Below are 15,079 nucleotides of genomic sequence, written 5' to 3' on the forward strand. Positions count from 1 at the left end.
TCCCTAGTTATCATAATTCCATGCAACTTCCTAATTTCCCCCTTGAGGCTTACAGTAGAAACAAACACATCTTCATTTAGAGAATGGACTGTCAGCGCCCGTATTGTACAAAATGCCTCCTGAGCTGCCTCAAGATTCTCTGCCTGCGCCAGGGATGTGAGTGGAAGGTTTCCTCTAAAGGGGTCAGGGCACCTGGGAATGAAAATTTCTTTTAGAAGACGTTTCCACCTGTAAATAGGGTTTTGAAACTCTTTTTGGGCACATGTGACCTCCCCAGACACTGCTCATGGTTTCTGCCTTTCAGATATCCTACCTGGGTTACCTACTGCTGTTCAACTACGTCATCTTGGTACGGATGGAGCGCTGGCCCTGCCTCCAGGAGTGGATCGTTATCTCCTACATTTTGAGCCTGGCCTTGGAGAAAATTCGGGAGGTGATGCACCAAAGGCCTGTCCCAGCCCCACCCACCAGAGACTTCAATTCAGATGTAGCTTATTTTTAAAAAATAAATAAATAAAGGTTTTTTTGACTGTGAGGCATGCAAGATCTTAGTTCCCCGACTAAGGATCGAACCTGTGCCCCCTGCAATGGAAGCACAGAGTCCTAACCACTGGACCGCCAGCAATTCCCCAGATGTAGCTTCTTATTGCAAAAATGTATCGTGCAAATCCCATGTGCCATGGAACTTTTCTTTCAAGCTGTCACAATCTCAAGTTGATTCTATTCCCTTGCTTGAGATTTATACTCCTGCTTCCAACTGAATTTGAACTTGGAAATCAAAACTCAAGGCAGAATAAAAGGTGTTTAGTAATAAAAACAAGTCTGAGTGCCTATAAAAGCAGCAGGAAATGTTGCCAGGTACCTGAGATAAACCCATGACTCCAATGGGGTACAAATTTGGGCTCCGTTTTCTGGGAGCTGGAAGTAAAAAGAGAGATGTAGGAGATGACATTTTTCCTGTAACTCAGGACTTTGTACCACACTGTCCTAGCTGTTCCTCCGCCCACCCCAGATGGGGATTCTTGTGCAAGGGGTTTATTAAAGGAGAGCTCCCAAGAGAGCAGAGAGAGGGATCAGGATGGCCAGGCCAGGAGAGGAGACGGGGTTGAGCAAGGTATGGCTTCAGTGGAATCTGTCCCTGGCCTAATCCTGCAGAGGACTCTGAGTATTTTTACTACTGTAGAGTCTGTCCCACTTTGACCAAACGGAGCAGCGTTTTGTACTCACATCAGCCAGCCATCAGCACCTCTGGGAAAGCGGCTGCAATTGCCCAGAGGAACAGGTGGGAGCTGAACAGTGGCACCTGCAGCAGATGGGGGCTGGGTGCACCCACCTGGTGGAAGCCTCCAGCGCCTCTGGGCAGGCCGCCAGCACATCTGTGGCAAACACAGGGAACAGGATTTTCAACTAAGTTTTGAAAAAAGGACAGACACCATCTCATGCATGACTCATATCACAAGGGACTTGAAACTAACATGTAACTCCAAGCCGGCAGCCTCTGCAGGCGGCAGAGGAATTATGGGACAGGTCCTTTTCTTTCTAATATCATCCGCAAGTTTTAATTCTTTATATCAGCTTATAAAGAGAAAGCTTACGTTCAAGAAAAAGTGAACTTGAGGAAGCACACAGCAGAATTTCATGTTCTTTCTCCCACTGATGGAGAACAATAATTTTATTTTGCATTCAGTAGTGACGCTTTTACCGAACTGAAAAATTATCACTGGCAACTTCTTCCAGGAGAGCTAATTTGATACTGACAGTCTGATGACAGCCCAAGAAACCAAGAATGCCAAATCTAAAATGTTACAACCCGTCTCCTACTACTCCTCTTTCTTTTCTAGCTGGGCTTCATTCAAACTCTGCCCATGTTACAACTGGGATTTCCCAGGCAGCCTGCCGTGCCATCTGTAACACCACTCTGAGCTCACTGACGGTCAGCCAGCCATGTGCTAAGACAGAGTCCTTTACTGCAAAGGCCATCCCTCGCCCCCGGCCAAGTTATAGGAAAGAGAGCAGAGTGCACAGGTGAATGCCTTCTGGGTTGGCCCATAAATAGCCATCCCGCCCAGGGGTCCCCAGGACCTACACGGAGTAGAGTCTCGGTAACTAAAGGGGTACCAACTTTAAAGGCCCCCACCCTGTTGCACACCATAGCTGTGTCCATGGGGCTTGCTCTGTGTGTGCTCATGCATGATGCTTGTTAAATATTTTCAGTTTTACTCTGAGGAAGTGCCCTTTTAATCAGTGGTGATTTTGAAAGGGTAAGATCTCAGGCAGGAGAAAATCAAGTTCAGCTTTCCCCTGACTTCTCGCCTCTGAGTTACAAAGGAATTTTTGCCTGGTAAACATTTCCTATCCCAGTTCTGCCGTCTCCCCTGGGTGGACTGCCCCCTCTGTGGGACCACACAGGTTTATCTCTGCTCTAGAGTTTTCCTCCTGGGCTAACCCTGTAACGCGGTCTCACAAGCCCATGTCCAGAGAATCAGAAAAGGAGTCAAAAGGCAGCTGCTTTAATGACAGCTAGAAGAACATAATTTAGAAGGCATTTCCTGAGTTTGTGAAACCCTGACTCTAGGAATACAGAGGATTCTGTGGAATTTCCCTTTCTAGATATGTTTTTCTGCCTGAGAAGATTAGTACTTAGAAGTCTTGAGCAGGGAAGGGGACCAGATGCCCTGGAATGCTGCTCCAGTCCTAATGTCCCAAGATTCTAAGATGAAGTGAAGCTTCCAATACCACACTCCCTTGTTTTTGTTCTTTGGCATTTCTTTTCAGATCCTCATGTCAGAACCGGGTAAACTTAGCCAGAAAATAAAAGTTTGGCTTCAGGAATACTGGAACATCACAGACCTGGTGGCCATTTCTACATTCATGATTGGAGCCATCCTTCGCCTACAGAAGCAGCCCTACATGGGCTATGGCCGCGTGATCTACTGCGTGGATATCATCTTCTGGTACATCCGTGTCCTGGACATCTTTGGTGTCAACAAGTATCTGGGACCCTACGTGATGATGATTGGAAAGATGGTTAGTGCTGATGTCCTGTGAGTCACTACAGACACCAAGGCTGTGGTTAGGACCTGAGGCCAGGCTCTGTTGCATTTCATTTGATCTTTCCCTTGCAGAAAATGTTCTTTGCTTTAAGATACATAGTTCTTCTACATATTGATAACAATTAAATCCAATTGACGAACGTGAGTTGAGGGCCTACTGTAGGTACATGTATTTCTGGCAGTAACCTGATGGATAACCTCATAACATGCAGTAGAAGCCAGAGACAAAGGGGAACCAGGGTCACCCTCCCACTCCCACTCCAGACAGTCTTCAGCTCATCTGCTTTGGCCTGGAGTGGCACAGGAAATTCATGTGCTGATGTCAAGACAAATCCATGACAACACTTAATCCAGAAAGGGCCATAGACTATGAAATTAAAAATGAACCACCAGATCATCCTCGCATCACCTCAAATAGCCTCAGTGTTGGGATTGGTCCCAGAAGAAAGGAAGTCTTCTAAGATTAGGGTTAACTCTTTATAGGGCAAGCGGTTTTGAGGGAAGGGACATACAGTTTCGCTGATCCCAGCCAGGGTGGTCATCTTCAGGGATGTTCAAAATTAAGAGTTATACAAGGTCAGTATCCACAGTAAGCAGAGCATTGCTCACTGTAACTACTCACCAGTTGTATAATGAATGAATATCCGTACGTACTCTCAACTCACGATCTTGTTACCTCCTTAGATATTTCCTCCTCTTGCTCTTTAGTTTCCCTTACAAATTCCTATATTTTCCCATAATTGTTCCCTTTCTCCATTTGCAGTTGCAGTTACTAGAGGAATTTGTTTATGAGTAACAATAGAGGAGAAGAAAGGTTGAGAGCAGGAGATGAGAATGGCAATGTTCTAGAATAAGGTGTATGCATTGCATGAAGTACAAGAACTGATAGCCCACGGATGGGATGGAGGCGGGGAACGAAGCTTCCACCATCTTAATTACGCGTTCATGAGGTCTTTGAGGAGCACAGTGTAATGAACCAGGTGAACCTGGCCCTTGAGTCAAGTCAGTAAGAGACCCATTTCCTCTCTTCTCAGATGATTGACATGCTGTATTTTGTGGTCATCATGCTGGTGGTGCTGATGAGTTTCGGAGTAGCCCGTCAAGCCATCTTGCATCCAGATGAGGAGCCTTCTTGGAAACTGGCTCGAAACATCTTCTACATGCCCTACTGGATGATCTATGGAGAGGTGTTTGCAGACCAGATAGACCGTAAGAATAGAATTCATAGTAAGATTCTCTTCCCTGCTTCCCAAGGCAGATGATCAGTTCCAAATTCATAAAAGAGCCTGTGTTAATTTGGGAATAAAATATTTTTTATTCTGCCATAGGCATCAAATTATTTTATGAAGAAATCAGCGCAGATTATGAAATACAGGTTTTTGAGACATCAGTCCCATTTTCTACTCTGAGAACCACTAACTGGAATTCTGAGTCTCACATTCCTCAAGCATGTCCTATACACAAATGTAGTCCCAATGCCAACATCCTAACTTTTCTCCAACCTGAATCTCTTTCTGTCCCGAGATAGAGCAGGTAGTGATATTTCAGCTGAACAAGATATTGAGAATGAGGGTGACTAGTGACTTGTGTCACCCTTTTCTTCAAGCTTCAGAACCCATTTTCCACATAGCTATCCATTTCCTCTTCACTCCTGGAGTGCTATTTTTATATTATCAATAGTAATCTGGATATTAGCAGAGGATATGAGCTGCAATCCTACACTGATTTCTGGGAAATGCAGGCCCCAGCTTTGCCCAGGATGAGCTGATAGGTCACAGTGTCTCTTGTGTTGTAGGAAAGTGAAGTTCAAATGCTCTTATGCTATTCCACCCAGCCAGTTATGGCATCACCAATGAACAAGCATCTTCAGACCTATTTTCTTGTCAGCACCAATATTTTAATTTGCATAGCTGTGCTCTGTCAAAAAGCACCAGGTACAATAGCATGGCTGCTACTTCCAGTAGAAGCAGAAACTTCTTGAGAATAGAAAGTTCTGAACATCTTAGCCTTGTAGGAAATGTAGGATTGTTCAGTATATCTCCACTAAGTGAGACAGATAACCAGTCACATAATGCCTTCCACCTACTGGCTTTCATCACATGATTCAGAACACATCCTTATCATGAGTATCTCAGAGTCAAAAAGTGAACGTGTTTGTAGCTTGGTAAGCCAGAACATAAAAACTTAATTTGGTTTCAAAGGAATATTAGCCTTGGTAAACATACATAAATGCTAAAAGTCCCTGGATCCAGACATAAGTTGTAATATTTTTATTTCTTTTTTTTATTATTAAATTGGGTAATAAGAGAAGTTACGGAGGCAAACTTGAGGCTATTTTCAGTAACACCAGGAAATGTAGATTTTCAGTTCTTGATCTGATTACCCCATAATAATTTTGTATTTATTTGTGCTTATGAGGTGTTTGTGTTGGGATACAGGGAATGCTTGATTGGTCAACCTACACATTAAAATGATCATCTGTCAGTAGCCTCATGTCTTTTTCACAGTCTTTTTCACTAGTGAGCTTGTGCTATTGCTTATGACATATGGTAAAATAAATATTCTCAAAATATATACATATATATTTCCTAGAATTAATAATGTGTATAATTCTCCTAAGTAGATCACTGTTTCCAAGCGTGAATCTGTAATTCCCAAGCTTGAACACTTGGCATTTCTTGACAACAAAACAGTTCTTGTGTTGTTCATCATTTGTTTGAGTTTTCTCTCAACTGTCCTATTTTCTTTTCTTCCTTCCTGTCGAAACTGAAAAAAAAATGAAATGCTGCTTTCCAATCATTCTATAGTCTACGCCATGGAAATCAATCGTAAGTTTATGCATAACTGATGACTCTATCTATGAAATGTGTGTATTAATTAGTCTCTTCCTCAGCTGATTACTGATAGCCTTACACTGGTTTCAAATATTTCTCTTGTTTTCTGGCGTCAATACTTTTTTAAATGGTAAGGAAGTGAAAAGTAAGTACACTATAAATTCATGGATTCACTAATTACTTCACTCATTACTGTTGGGATTACCCTATCTTTTTCTTCAGAAAATAAATCCCATATAATCAAAGTGGCATTTCAAATGAGCAGAGAGAGAAAAGGTTCTTTTTGAAACATAGTGCAGAACAGTCAATTAATGGATTTGAGACGAGAGGGGGTCCTTACCTCCTACTTCATAATAAAATTATTTTCAAAGTTAATGTACAAATGACCAAGGAGACAACACAAGTTAATGTTAAATAATTAAGAGACACAACCACCTTCTAATGCATAGCAATAAGGAAACCATAAAGATAGATGCATCTGCTTAAAAATGAAGAACTTCTGTATATGAAAAACACAACACAGAAATGAGAACATATTTACAAATATGCCCATTTACGAATGACTACCTCTGAGCGCAGAAGTGAGTTCCTTATCTCCTTTGTAAGAGCTGATAGTTTTCACATGGAAAATTATTGCTTATGAAATCAGAAAAAAATTCACAGTAAAAAAGAAATAGGTCCTTTAACAGCATAGGTCAGTTTATTTATTCTTTTCCTTCTATGTCAAAGTCAAGCACAAAAAGACAGACTTTTGTTTCAGCTCCCTGTGGTGACAACCAGTACGATGAGGATGGCAAACGGCTCCCTCCCTGCATCCCAGGTGCCTGGCTCACGCCCGCCATCATGGCATGCTACCTGCTGGTGGCCAACATCCTGCTCGTGAACTTGCTCATCGCTGTTTTCAAGTGCGTGTCTTGGCTGATGACCATGTGCTTGTTATTTATTACTTTCCAGATTTTCAGTTTAATTTCAGGAATCTCCCAGGCTGTCCAGGATTTACATAGAATTCCACGAGGGCTTTCAAATGCATAGAATTTTTCAGTCTTTTTTGTTCAACCGTAATCATCCTTCATGTATTCCTAAATCAAGGATTGACACTTAAATACGTTTAAATTCAATCTTGGTTAGTATTTTAATGCTTTTGGTATGCATTTTAATCTAATGAAAAGATTTATCAAATTGAGCCTTGAATTCACTATCAGAGGCACAGAAAGCAAAGTTAATTTCATAGGCTGTGACAGTTACTATACTATTATATGAAATATTTTTCTTATTACTTACCAAATAGAAGATTAAATGGCCTAAGAAAGAAATGGCTTAAAATCCAAAATCAAGTTTCTTGTAAAACTTGCCCCTCTTGGTATGATGTGTTGAGGATGTGACCATGCTTAATAAATATTGAAAAAAAAATATTTTAGCTTCTAAGATGATAAATATGAGGGGATAATCCTTCATAGACACATAGAATCTTAGAGCTGACCAGGGCATTGGAGAGAATCTGGTAACACTCCTGACTTGACAGATGAGAAAATGAAGGTTGACAGAGGTTGACTGGCTTTTCTAAGTTCTCCGTGGAGACAACACGCTTGATCAGGATTCAAACAATTCTAGGCTGACGGCCTCCCACTGGAAACTGAAAGAAGACAAAGATTGTACCTACCCAACCTCCAAAATAACACATCTTTGATCAAAATGTTCAATAATTAATCAACTCATTTCCAAAAAACTGTAGTAAACTAGTGTTTTGACTGAATTTAAAGTTTAAATACTTCAAAAATGCTTAGTTGAATGGCTCATATCTTTAAATACATGAAATAAAACTTCCTGAGCAGTCAGTAGACTGTGGTGGTTTCTCAAGAAAGCAGTAGGTAGCAATCTCAATACACTTAATTCTTAATTATTTATATGAGTAAAACGTTCTTGAATGTTGATAAGCCAAGTTAATAGTTCATCTAGGAGTCAGTACTAACGCCTAGAATGGCACCAAAAGTCCATTTCATTGTATCTTTGCAATTCAATGTAATTCCAGTTGCTCTTGGAAATCACAATTAAAAGTAATACAACTAACTAAACACGTATTCTCTTTACAGCAATACCTTCTTTGAAGTAAAGTCAATATCCAACCAAGTGTGGAAATTCCAGCGATATCAACTGATTATGACATTTCATGACCGGCCAGTCCTGCCTCCACCAATGATCATTTTAAGCCACATCTATATAATCATCATGCGTCTCAGCCGCCGCTGCAGGAAGAAACAAGAAGGGGACCAAGACGAACAGGATCGTGGACTGAGTACGTGCAGGACGCTTTCATTCTTATCTTGGGCTAATTTCTAAAGACTGTTCCAATGGGATACCTGTGTGGAAATCTCCTTAAACTACTTAAATGTGTGAAAACACAGCACTCTTGTCCAAACGCTGTTCTTTGCAGAATGCATCTCATTTTGTGTTGATTTTATTCTAGCTTTATTTATTTATTAGTAATTAATATTACTGAAAGTCTGCTCATGAAGAGATGAGAAATTGAGAGTTCTGGAAAATAACTTTTCTCTACAAATCCAGTGTTCCTTTCAAAATGTTTTAATGTGTTGCATCCAAAGAGAATGAGAAAACAGTCATGTGCATTTGACTCCACCCATAAAATATATGCAAAAGGTTTTCCAGAAAATCATACTTGGTTTCGCTTTCTGAATAGCTGTAATTTGGGTTTTTGTGTCATAAAGTGAGCCATTTAGCTCCAGTGGAAATATGATCGCCATACATTACAAGGAGTCTTTATGTGATAACCAGTCACAGGAGGCAGGGTGCTGCCTGTAAGGGATGGAGAAGGGAGCTGGGTTTGGACTGTGAAATTCGCAAGGACGCACCTGGCTGGTTTCTGACGGGGCAACCGCTTCTGCCTTTGCACAGAGCTGTTTCTCAGCGATGAGGAGCTAAAGAGGCTGCACGAGTTTGAGGAGCAGTGTGTCCGGGAGCACTTCCAGGAGAAGGAGGATGAGCAGCAGTCATCCAGTGAGGAGCGCATCCGAGTCACCTGTGAGAGGTGCGCCCGGGGCGTGGCCACCAGGGGGCATGGGGCACAGGGCTGTGGGTACTGTGTCCTCCGCCCTGTCTAAGGGGGATGCCAAGTTCATTTAAACACTCACTCTCAGTTCTCCTGTTGACTCAACTTTGGCTTTTTAACACGTTTCCTCCCAAAATAGTATGAGAGTTCCAGATGATGCTTATATATTGTATATAGAAGTGAATGATGATATTTATTGCAAATATTCCAGGCCAAAACCAAAACAAAACAAACAAAAGCCTGACAATTCTTGCCCACTCTCAAAGTGGGTGCTTTTACAATACAATACAATACAATACAATACAATACAATACAATACAATACAATGCAATGCAATACAATGCAATACAGTACATGGAGAGAACCATCAGCCGCAGGGCTGTGTAATTGCTGGGGATGTTTCTCCCCGCCTTGACATATGGTGTTGCCTTCACCAAGGGTAGTCTCTGCCAGGACCTCCTGATCCTGACTTGTACTCTCCTTGCTCCTTCCCAACACCTTTCCAACCTCACGGAGCAGAGGTGCAGGAGGGGCAAAGGGGTCTGTCCTGGGTACCCATTGAGAACAGTGTGTACCCATTGAGAACAGCATCATCCAGATGTCAGTGCTTACTACGTGCGGAATGAACTGATTGCCTGCGTGCAGGAGTCAGTGAATGAGCAGACGGAGGCAGGTCATGGAGGAACAGAAAGGGTGACGTGTTCCACACTTTGTAGTATTGCTTTTCTTGCAGCTGCCAACTGCAGAGTAAGCAGCAAACGTAGACGCGAACCATCAACTCACACTAGAGACATTTTTTGAATCATATAATTTTTGAGAACCTTGATCCCTTCATAAAAGCAACTGAAGTTTGTTAAAGAGTATGAGAATTGATAAACATTGTTGCAAAGAGTTTAACCAACAATGCTTGTGGAAGGATGAGCATGATAAAGGAGACATGCCCATGGCAACTCTGCAGTCTTCAGTATTAAAGTTTTCTGATACCGCGTATATCATGTTTGATGTACATGTGTATATTGAGAAACATAAAAACGTGGAAGGACTGCCAAAGAATATTTCAGCACATAATTCCCAGGCAGGGGCCTCAGCAATTACAGCGGAATTCACGATGCACCGTGAAGTCTTTGTGGTGCGTGTTCAGGCCAGTGCCTCCGCCTCAGCCCACAAGAGGGATGATGCCCCAGGCGGGTGGCTGCAGAGCTCTGCCCCCCACCGCCCCCCAGCCTAATCACCTTGCAATCCTACCAGCCACACACAAAGGTTATCTGCACCAAACTTCGGCCTTAATAAGGGACATTTTCAGTAAAATTTGAAACACTTCTTTGCTATCTTACCGGTAATTACTAATCTTTCAAGATATAAAAATGATTTCTTTATGAGAAAGATAAGGTGCCCCCCATCTTGATAACCTAATTTCCACTTTTTCGTTAGACATTAACTGGGATGGAATCACAGGCAGTAATTTACCATGGATGGAAATGGTGTTCTGTTTCACCCTGCCTCCCCGCCTCCTCCCTTCCCCAAGCATTGTTTGGATTTTTACCATTCTTGGACCAAGTCTCCAGGAATGTGGTTATCAGGTCACTACCAAATTGCATTTTCCCCTTGGGGCTCCGAGCACACGTAAGAGGAATGAAAGTGTGCGGGCCGTGAAAACACGCCACTTCCTGTTTGCCTTGGCTGAGCTCCCCGGGGTGAAGGGAGCACATTCCTGCCCCTCTGGTTCCCTTTGTTGATGCTTTCTTGGCTGAATCACAGGTGAAAGCCAGAGACAGAAAGAGGAGGAGGGCCCGGAGAAGGTAGCTTTCCTTCACTCAACCAGGACCGCTGGGGAGAAAGAGATGGTGGGAGAATGGAAAAAATTAGTTATTTCTACCTAATTGTTGGCACCAGTGATTGCTTTTTTTTCTTTTTTTAATTGAAGTACAGCTGATTTACAATGTTGTGTTAGTTTCAAGCATACAGCAAAGTGATTCAGTTATACATATACATATATATATTCTTTTTCAGATTCTTCTCCCTTATAGGTTATTACAAAATATTGAGTACAGTTCCCTATGCTATACAGCAGGTCCTTGTTGGTTATCTATGTTATATACAGTAGTGTGTCTATGTTAATCCCAAACTCCTAATTTATCTACCTTTTTTGTAGTCACTTTTTAAAAAATTATAGTTGATTTACAATGTTTCGGGTATACAGCAAAGTGGTTCCATTTTATACACACACACACACACGCACACACACACACATACACACACACACAATAGTGTATATGTCTTAATCCCAAATCCCTAACTTATCCCTCCCATCAGTGATTTCTTTTAAAACCAGATTTTCGAGTACTGAGAATTTCTGCCACGTTTTAAAATCTTCTTTATAGACTTGGTTGCTTTCAATTTCTGCATCACCATTTGTCATTTGATGATTTTCCTGTTCTTCTAACGGTGAGACCAGCCCCAGCACCATGGGGACGGCAGGGTCTGGTTAGGGGTGAGTGTCTGTGAATGACACCATTGGTGTCTGTCCTTTCCTGACCTCCCTGTGGTCCAGGCACCTTGCAAATCCTGGGCCAATGATTTGCAAACGTGTTCACACTGGAAGTTTACACACTTGTCTTCCTCCTCAATGCAGGAGGGCTTAGGTTCAGGAACCAAATTTATGGCTTTCCCCTACTGCTTGGAAAGGTATATACAAAATTCTACCAAATTAACCATTCATTTTTCATATAATTTCAACATTTTGTAAATTTGAACATTTAGTCCCTCAAGCAGAGATGCACAAAGTGACTCAGTTTTTAGGTAACACAGTGCTGGTTGCAGCCAGGCATTTAACCCAAAGCCCCAGCCACTGGCCCACTCAGCTGTCTAAAGGCACTGCACTCAGGCTTTTCCTCCCAAATGTAAATGCCCCCCTGTGCTCTGGGCTCCATGAATAGCACCACTGCCATCTCGTTCAGCAAGACAGACACCGGCAAAGCATTTGGACTCCTCCGTCTTCTCCACTAACAATCCCCAAGTTCTGATCACTTCCCCTCAAGAATAAATAATGGTCCACCCACATCTTTCCTTCTCTACTCTCAACACTCGAGTACAAGCCAGCATCATTTTTCACCTGGGTTCCTGCAGCTGTCCCCTGAGAGGTCAGTCCTCAGCCTTCAGTCTGCTCTTTCAATCCATTCTGCACTGAAGAGACTAACCAGCTCCCATAGTCCCTGCCACCAGCTTGCCTAAAAAGCCCGCCAGTGTCTCCCACTGCTTCCGGGCCCGAGAGGCCCTGCCACCTGTTCAGCTGCACCCTGGACTGTCTGCCCCCCATGCTCAGTCCTCTGTCCTTGCTGGCCCTCTTCCACCTCCTCAATGCCACTGCTTTCTTCCTGCCACAGGGACTTTGCACATCCTCTTCCCTCCACATGCTCATCCTTTGGCTCTCCGCCCAAATGACAACTCCTCTGGGAAACTTCCTTGACGACTTCACACCTTAGACTAGGTCAGGGCCCTCAGAGTCTAAGCCCCACGAAGGCAGGGACCAGGTTCAAGTTCGGTTCACCATGGTGTTCCCAGAGCCTGCATATCGCCATATAGCAGGAGCTCAATCTTCTGGAATGAATGGATGACTCCAAAGTTTGTCTCCTGATTTGAATGCAAATTTCTGTCCTGTCCTCCACAAATTCCCTCCTGGAATATCAAATAGGAAACCAATGATGCTCCCTCTGGATTCGAAACTGTGGTTTTACTCTTAGGAACGAGGAACAATCTCAATATGCAAATGATTCTGGTCCCTGTAATTGTCAGGAAGGATCCTTGGGATCAGTAAGACCTGGACTTCCCTGATGGTGCAGTGGATAAGACTCCACACTCCCAATGCGGGGGGCCCAGTTTCGATCCCTGGTCAGGGAACTAGATCCCACATGCATGCTGCAACTAACAATATGCATACCACAACTAAGGAGCCCACATGCCACAACTAAGATCCGGTGCAATCAAATAAATAAATGAATAAATATTAAAAAAAAAAAAAAGATCAGTAAGAGCAAAACAAGCATTGGTGTTGGCGTTACTACATGTTGTCTCTTTACCCCAAGGGATAACATCAGATAAGCAAGAGGGCTGGTGCGGGGAGAACATTTTATAAATAACTTCCACCAGCACAACCAGGGTAGAACTGGTCAACCTAAATATTATATTCTCATCATACCAGGTTAATACCGGTAACAAGTACCCCTATCAGTTGGAGCTTGAAGCCCACCTCTGTGTCTCTCGCAAACCCCCTGTTGATCACACTGTTCTTTTTGTGGTTTGGCAGCCTCATCACTGGTCCACAGCTTCCAGTGCCACTGAGTTGGAAAGAATCTTTTCCGACAAAACTTTGTCAGAGATTCAACTTCCTTTTCTCGAACAATGAGAATTGTGTAATCCAGTGTGTTTACCTTTTTTCATGGCTTCAAGGAAGCTTAGCACCAAACTTAATATTTAATTATAAGTGTATTACTGTAGGGTTTGGGAATATGTGGTGTACATTGCCTCCTTATTTCCTGTACTCTTTCATACCTTCTATTCCATTTACATAAGTTTATTTTCTATGTCTGATATTTCTAAGTATGCAGGATATAACTCACAAATCACACATTTTAAATGCAGTTGGTTCTATACTTAAGGAGCTACACGTTTTAGAGTAACCAAACCAATAATAACAAGTTCTGATTCCCCCAAAACTTTCTAAGTTAAGTGATTTCTTGTCATATTTGTGTATCTGGGTTAAGGTCTTGGGTTTCCTGTTGGCTTGATGGGAAAGCGGCAATTGATCTTGAGATCTTCTTTGGCATCCTCTTCCCAAGTGACTGGGAACAGAAGATGCTGGTAAGAAAGACCCTAACAAGAAAGACAAGCAGAGAAACAAGATAGTAACTAGGAAAAGACCTGAAAGAAAGAAAGACCTGTCTTAGAAAGGAGGTGGTGATTCCTCTGATGAAGAAAAGGCCATTTAAAGACACACACACAGGGATGGGGAAGGTTGGGGGAATTCAGCTCACCTGAATGCCTTAAACTTATAAATTAATAAGAGTCAAGGGTGCTTGGATGATGGGAGTGGGGGGTGGGATGAAGTGTTGGAGTTTTGACATGCCTAGTAGATGCCAATCTTATTCCTTACCTGACTCTGAGAGCCAATTCAGAGACAGACATAGACATCAGAGATAAAAACAACAGCTTTATTTGTAATAAATGTTATGCTAGAGGGTGTGGTTCAGTTCTTGCCAAATACACACCCCAGAAGTAGATGTCCCTACCCAGGCACAGGCAGCACCAGTGGCCTGCAGGCCTCCCTTCTTCCCTGCTAAGCTTACTGTACGACCTAGACAAAGTGAGAACCCACACTCCCTGTAGGCGGCTGGCTCCCAAAGAGAAAGAGAAGCATACTCATGTCCTGGTCACCAAATTCCAGCCAGAAAATTAATTCTCCTCAAGAGTAAATGAAAGGTTGAATCACTCAATTAGAACAGCAGACAGAAACCCAAATGAAAAAAAAAATGAAACAATATAAGAGACCTATAGGATAATGTAAAATGTTCCAATCTACACATAATAGGGACCTTGGAAGGAGAATAAAGAGAAAAGGGGATTGAAAATGTATTTGAAGAAATTATGGCTGAAAACTTCCCAACCCTAAAGAAGGAAACAGATAATCAGATACAGGAAGCACAGAAGGTCCTGAACAAGATAAACCCAAACAGATCTACACCAAGATGTATTAAAATAAAAATGGCAAAAGTCAAAGATAAAGAGAGAATTTTAAAGGCAGCAGGAGAAAAACAAAGTGTTAATTACAAGGGAACCCCATAAGGCTATCAGCTGATTTCTCTACAGAAATGTTGCAGGCCAGAAGGGAGTGGCAAGATATATTCAAAGTCCTGAAAGGGAAAAATCTGCAATCTAGGATACTCTACCCAGAAAGATTGTCATTTAGAATAGAAGGGAGAGCAAAAAAATTTCTCAGGCAAGCAAAAACTAGAAGAATACAGCAATATTAAACCTATCCTAAAGGAAATATTAAAAGATCTTCTCTAAATAGAAAAGAAGTAAGAATCTATAGGAAAGAGAAAATCACAACTGGAAAGTAAATCACTTAAATA

The 15,079-nt window shown here is 42.2% G+C and overlaps 1 protein-coding gene across 1 annotated transcript in view; it reads left to right on the forward strand.

Moving 5' to 3' along the window:
* Positions 1-15,079, forward strand: part of TRPM1 (transient receptor potential cation channel subfamily M member 1) — a 65,522-nt gene that overhangs the window by 41,412 nt on the left and 9,031 nt on the right. The window contains exons 18-24 of the mRNA XM_057721487.1: positions 305-433; positions 2,776-3,027; positions 4,088-4,262; positions 5,861-5,881; positions 6,648-6,792; positions 7,978-8,180; positions 8,798-8,930. Coding sequence (XP_057577470.1) covers positions 305-433; positions 2,776-3,027; positions 4,088-4,262; positions 5,861-5,881; positions 6,648-6,792; positions 7,978-8,180; positions 8,798-8,930 — 1,058 coding nt within the window. The remainder of the gene's footprint in view (positions 1-304; positions 434-2,775; positions 3,028-4,087; positions 4,263-5,860; positions 5,882-6,647; positions 6,793-7,977; positions 8,181-8,797; positions 8,931-15,079) is intronic.

The sequence above is a fragment of the Hippopotamus amphibius genome, chromosome 2, assembly GCF_030028045.1.
Source record: "Hippopotamus amphibius kiboko isolate mHipAmp2 chromosome 2, mHipAmp2.hap2, whole genome shotgun sequence".
NCBI lineage: Eukaryota > Metazoa > Chordata > Mammalia > Artiodactyla > Hippopotamidae > Hippopotamus > Hippopotamus amphibius.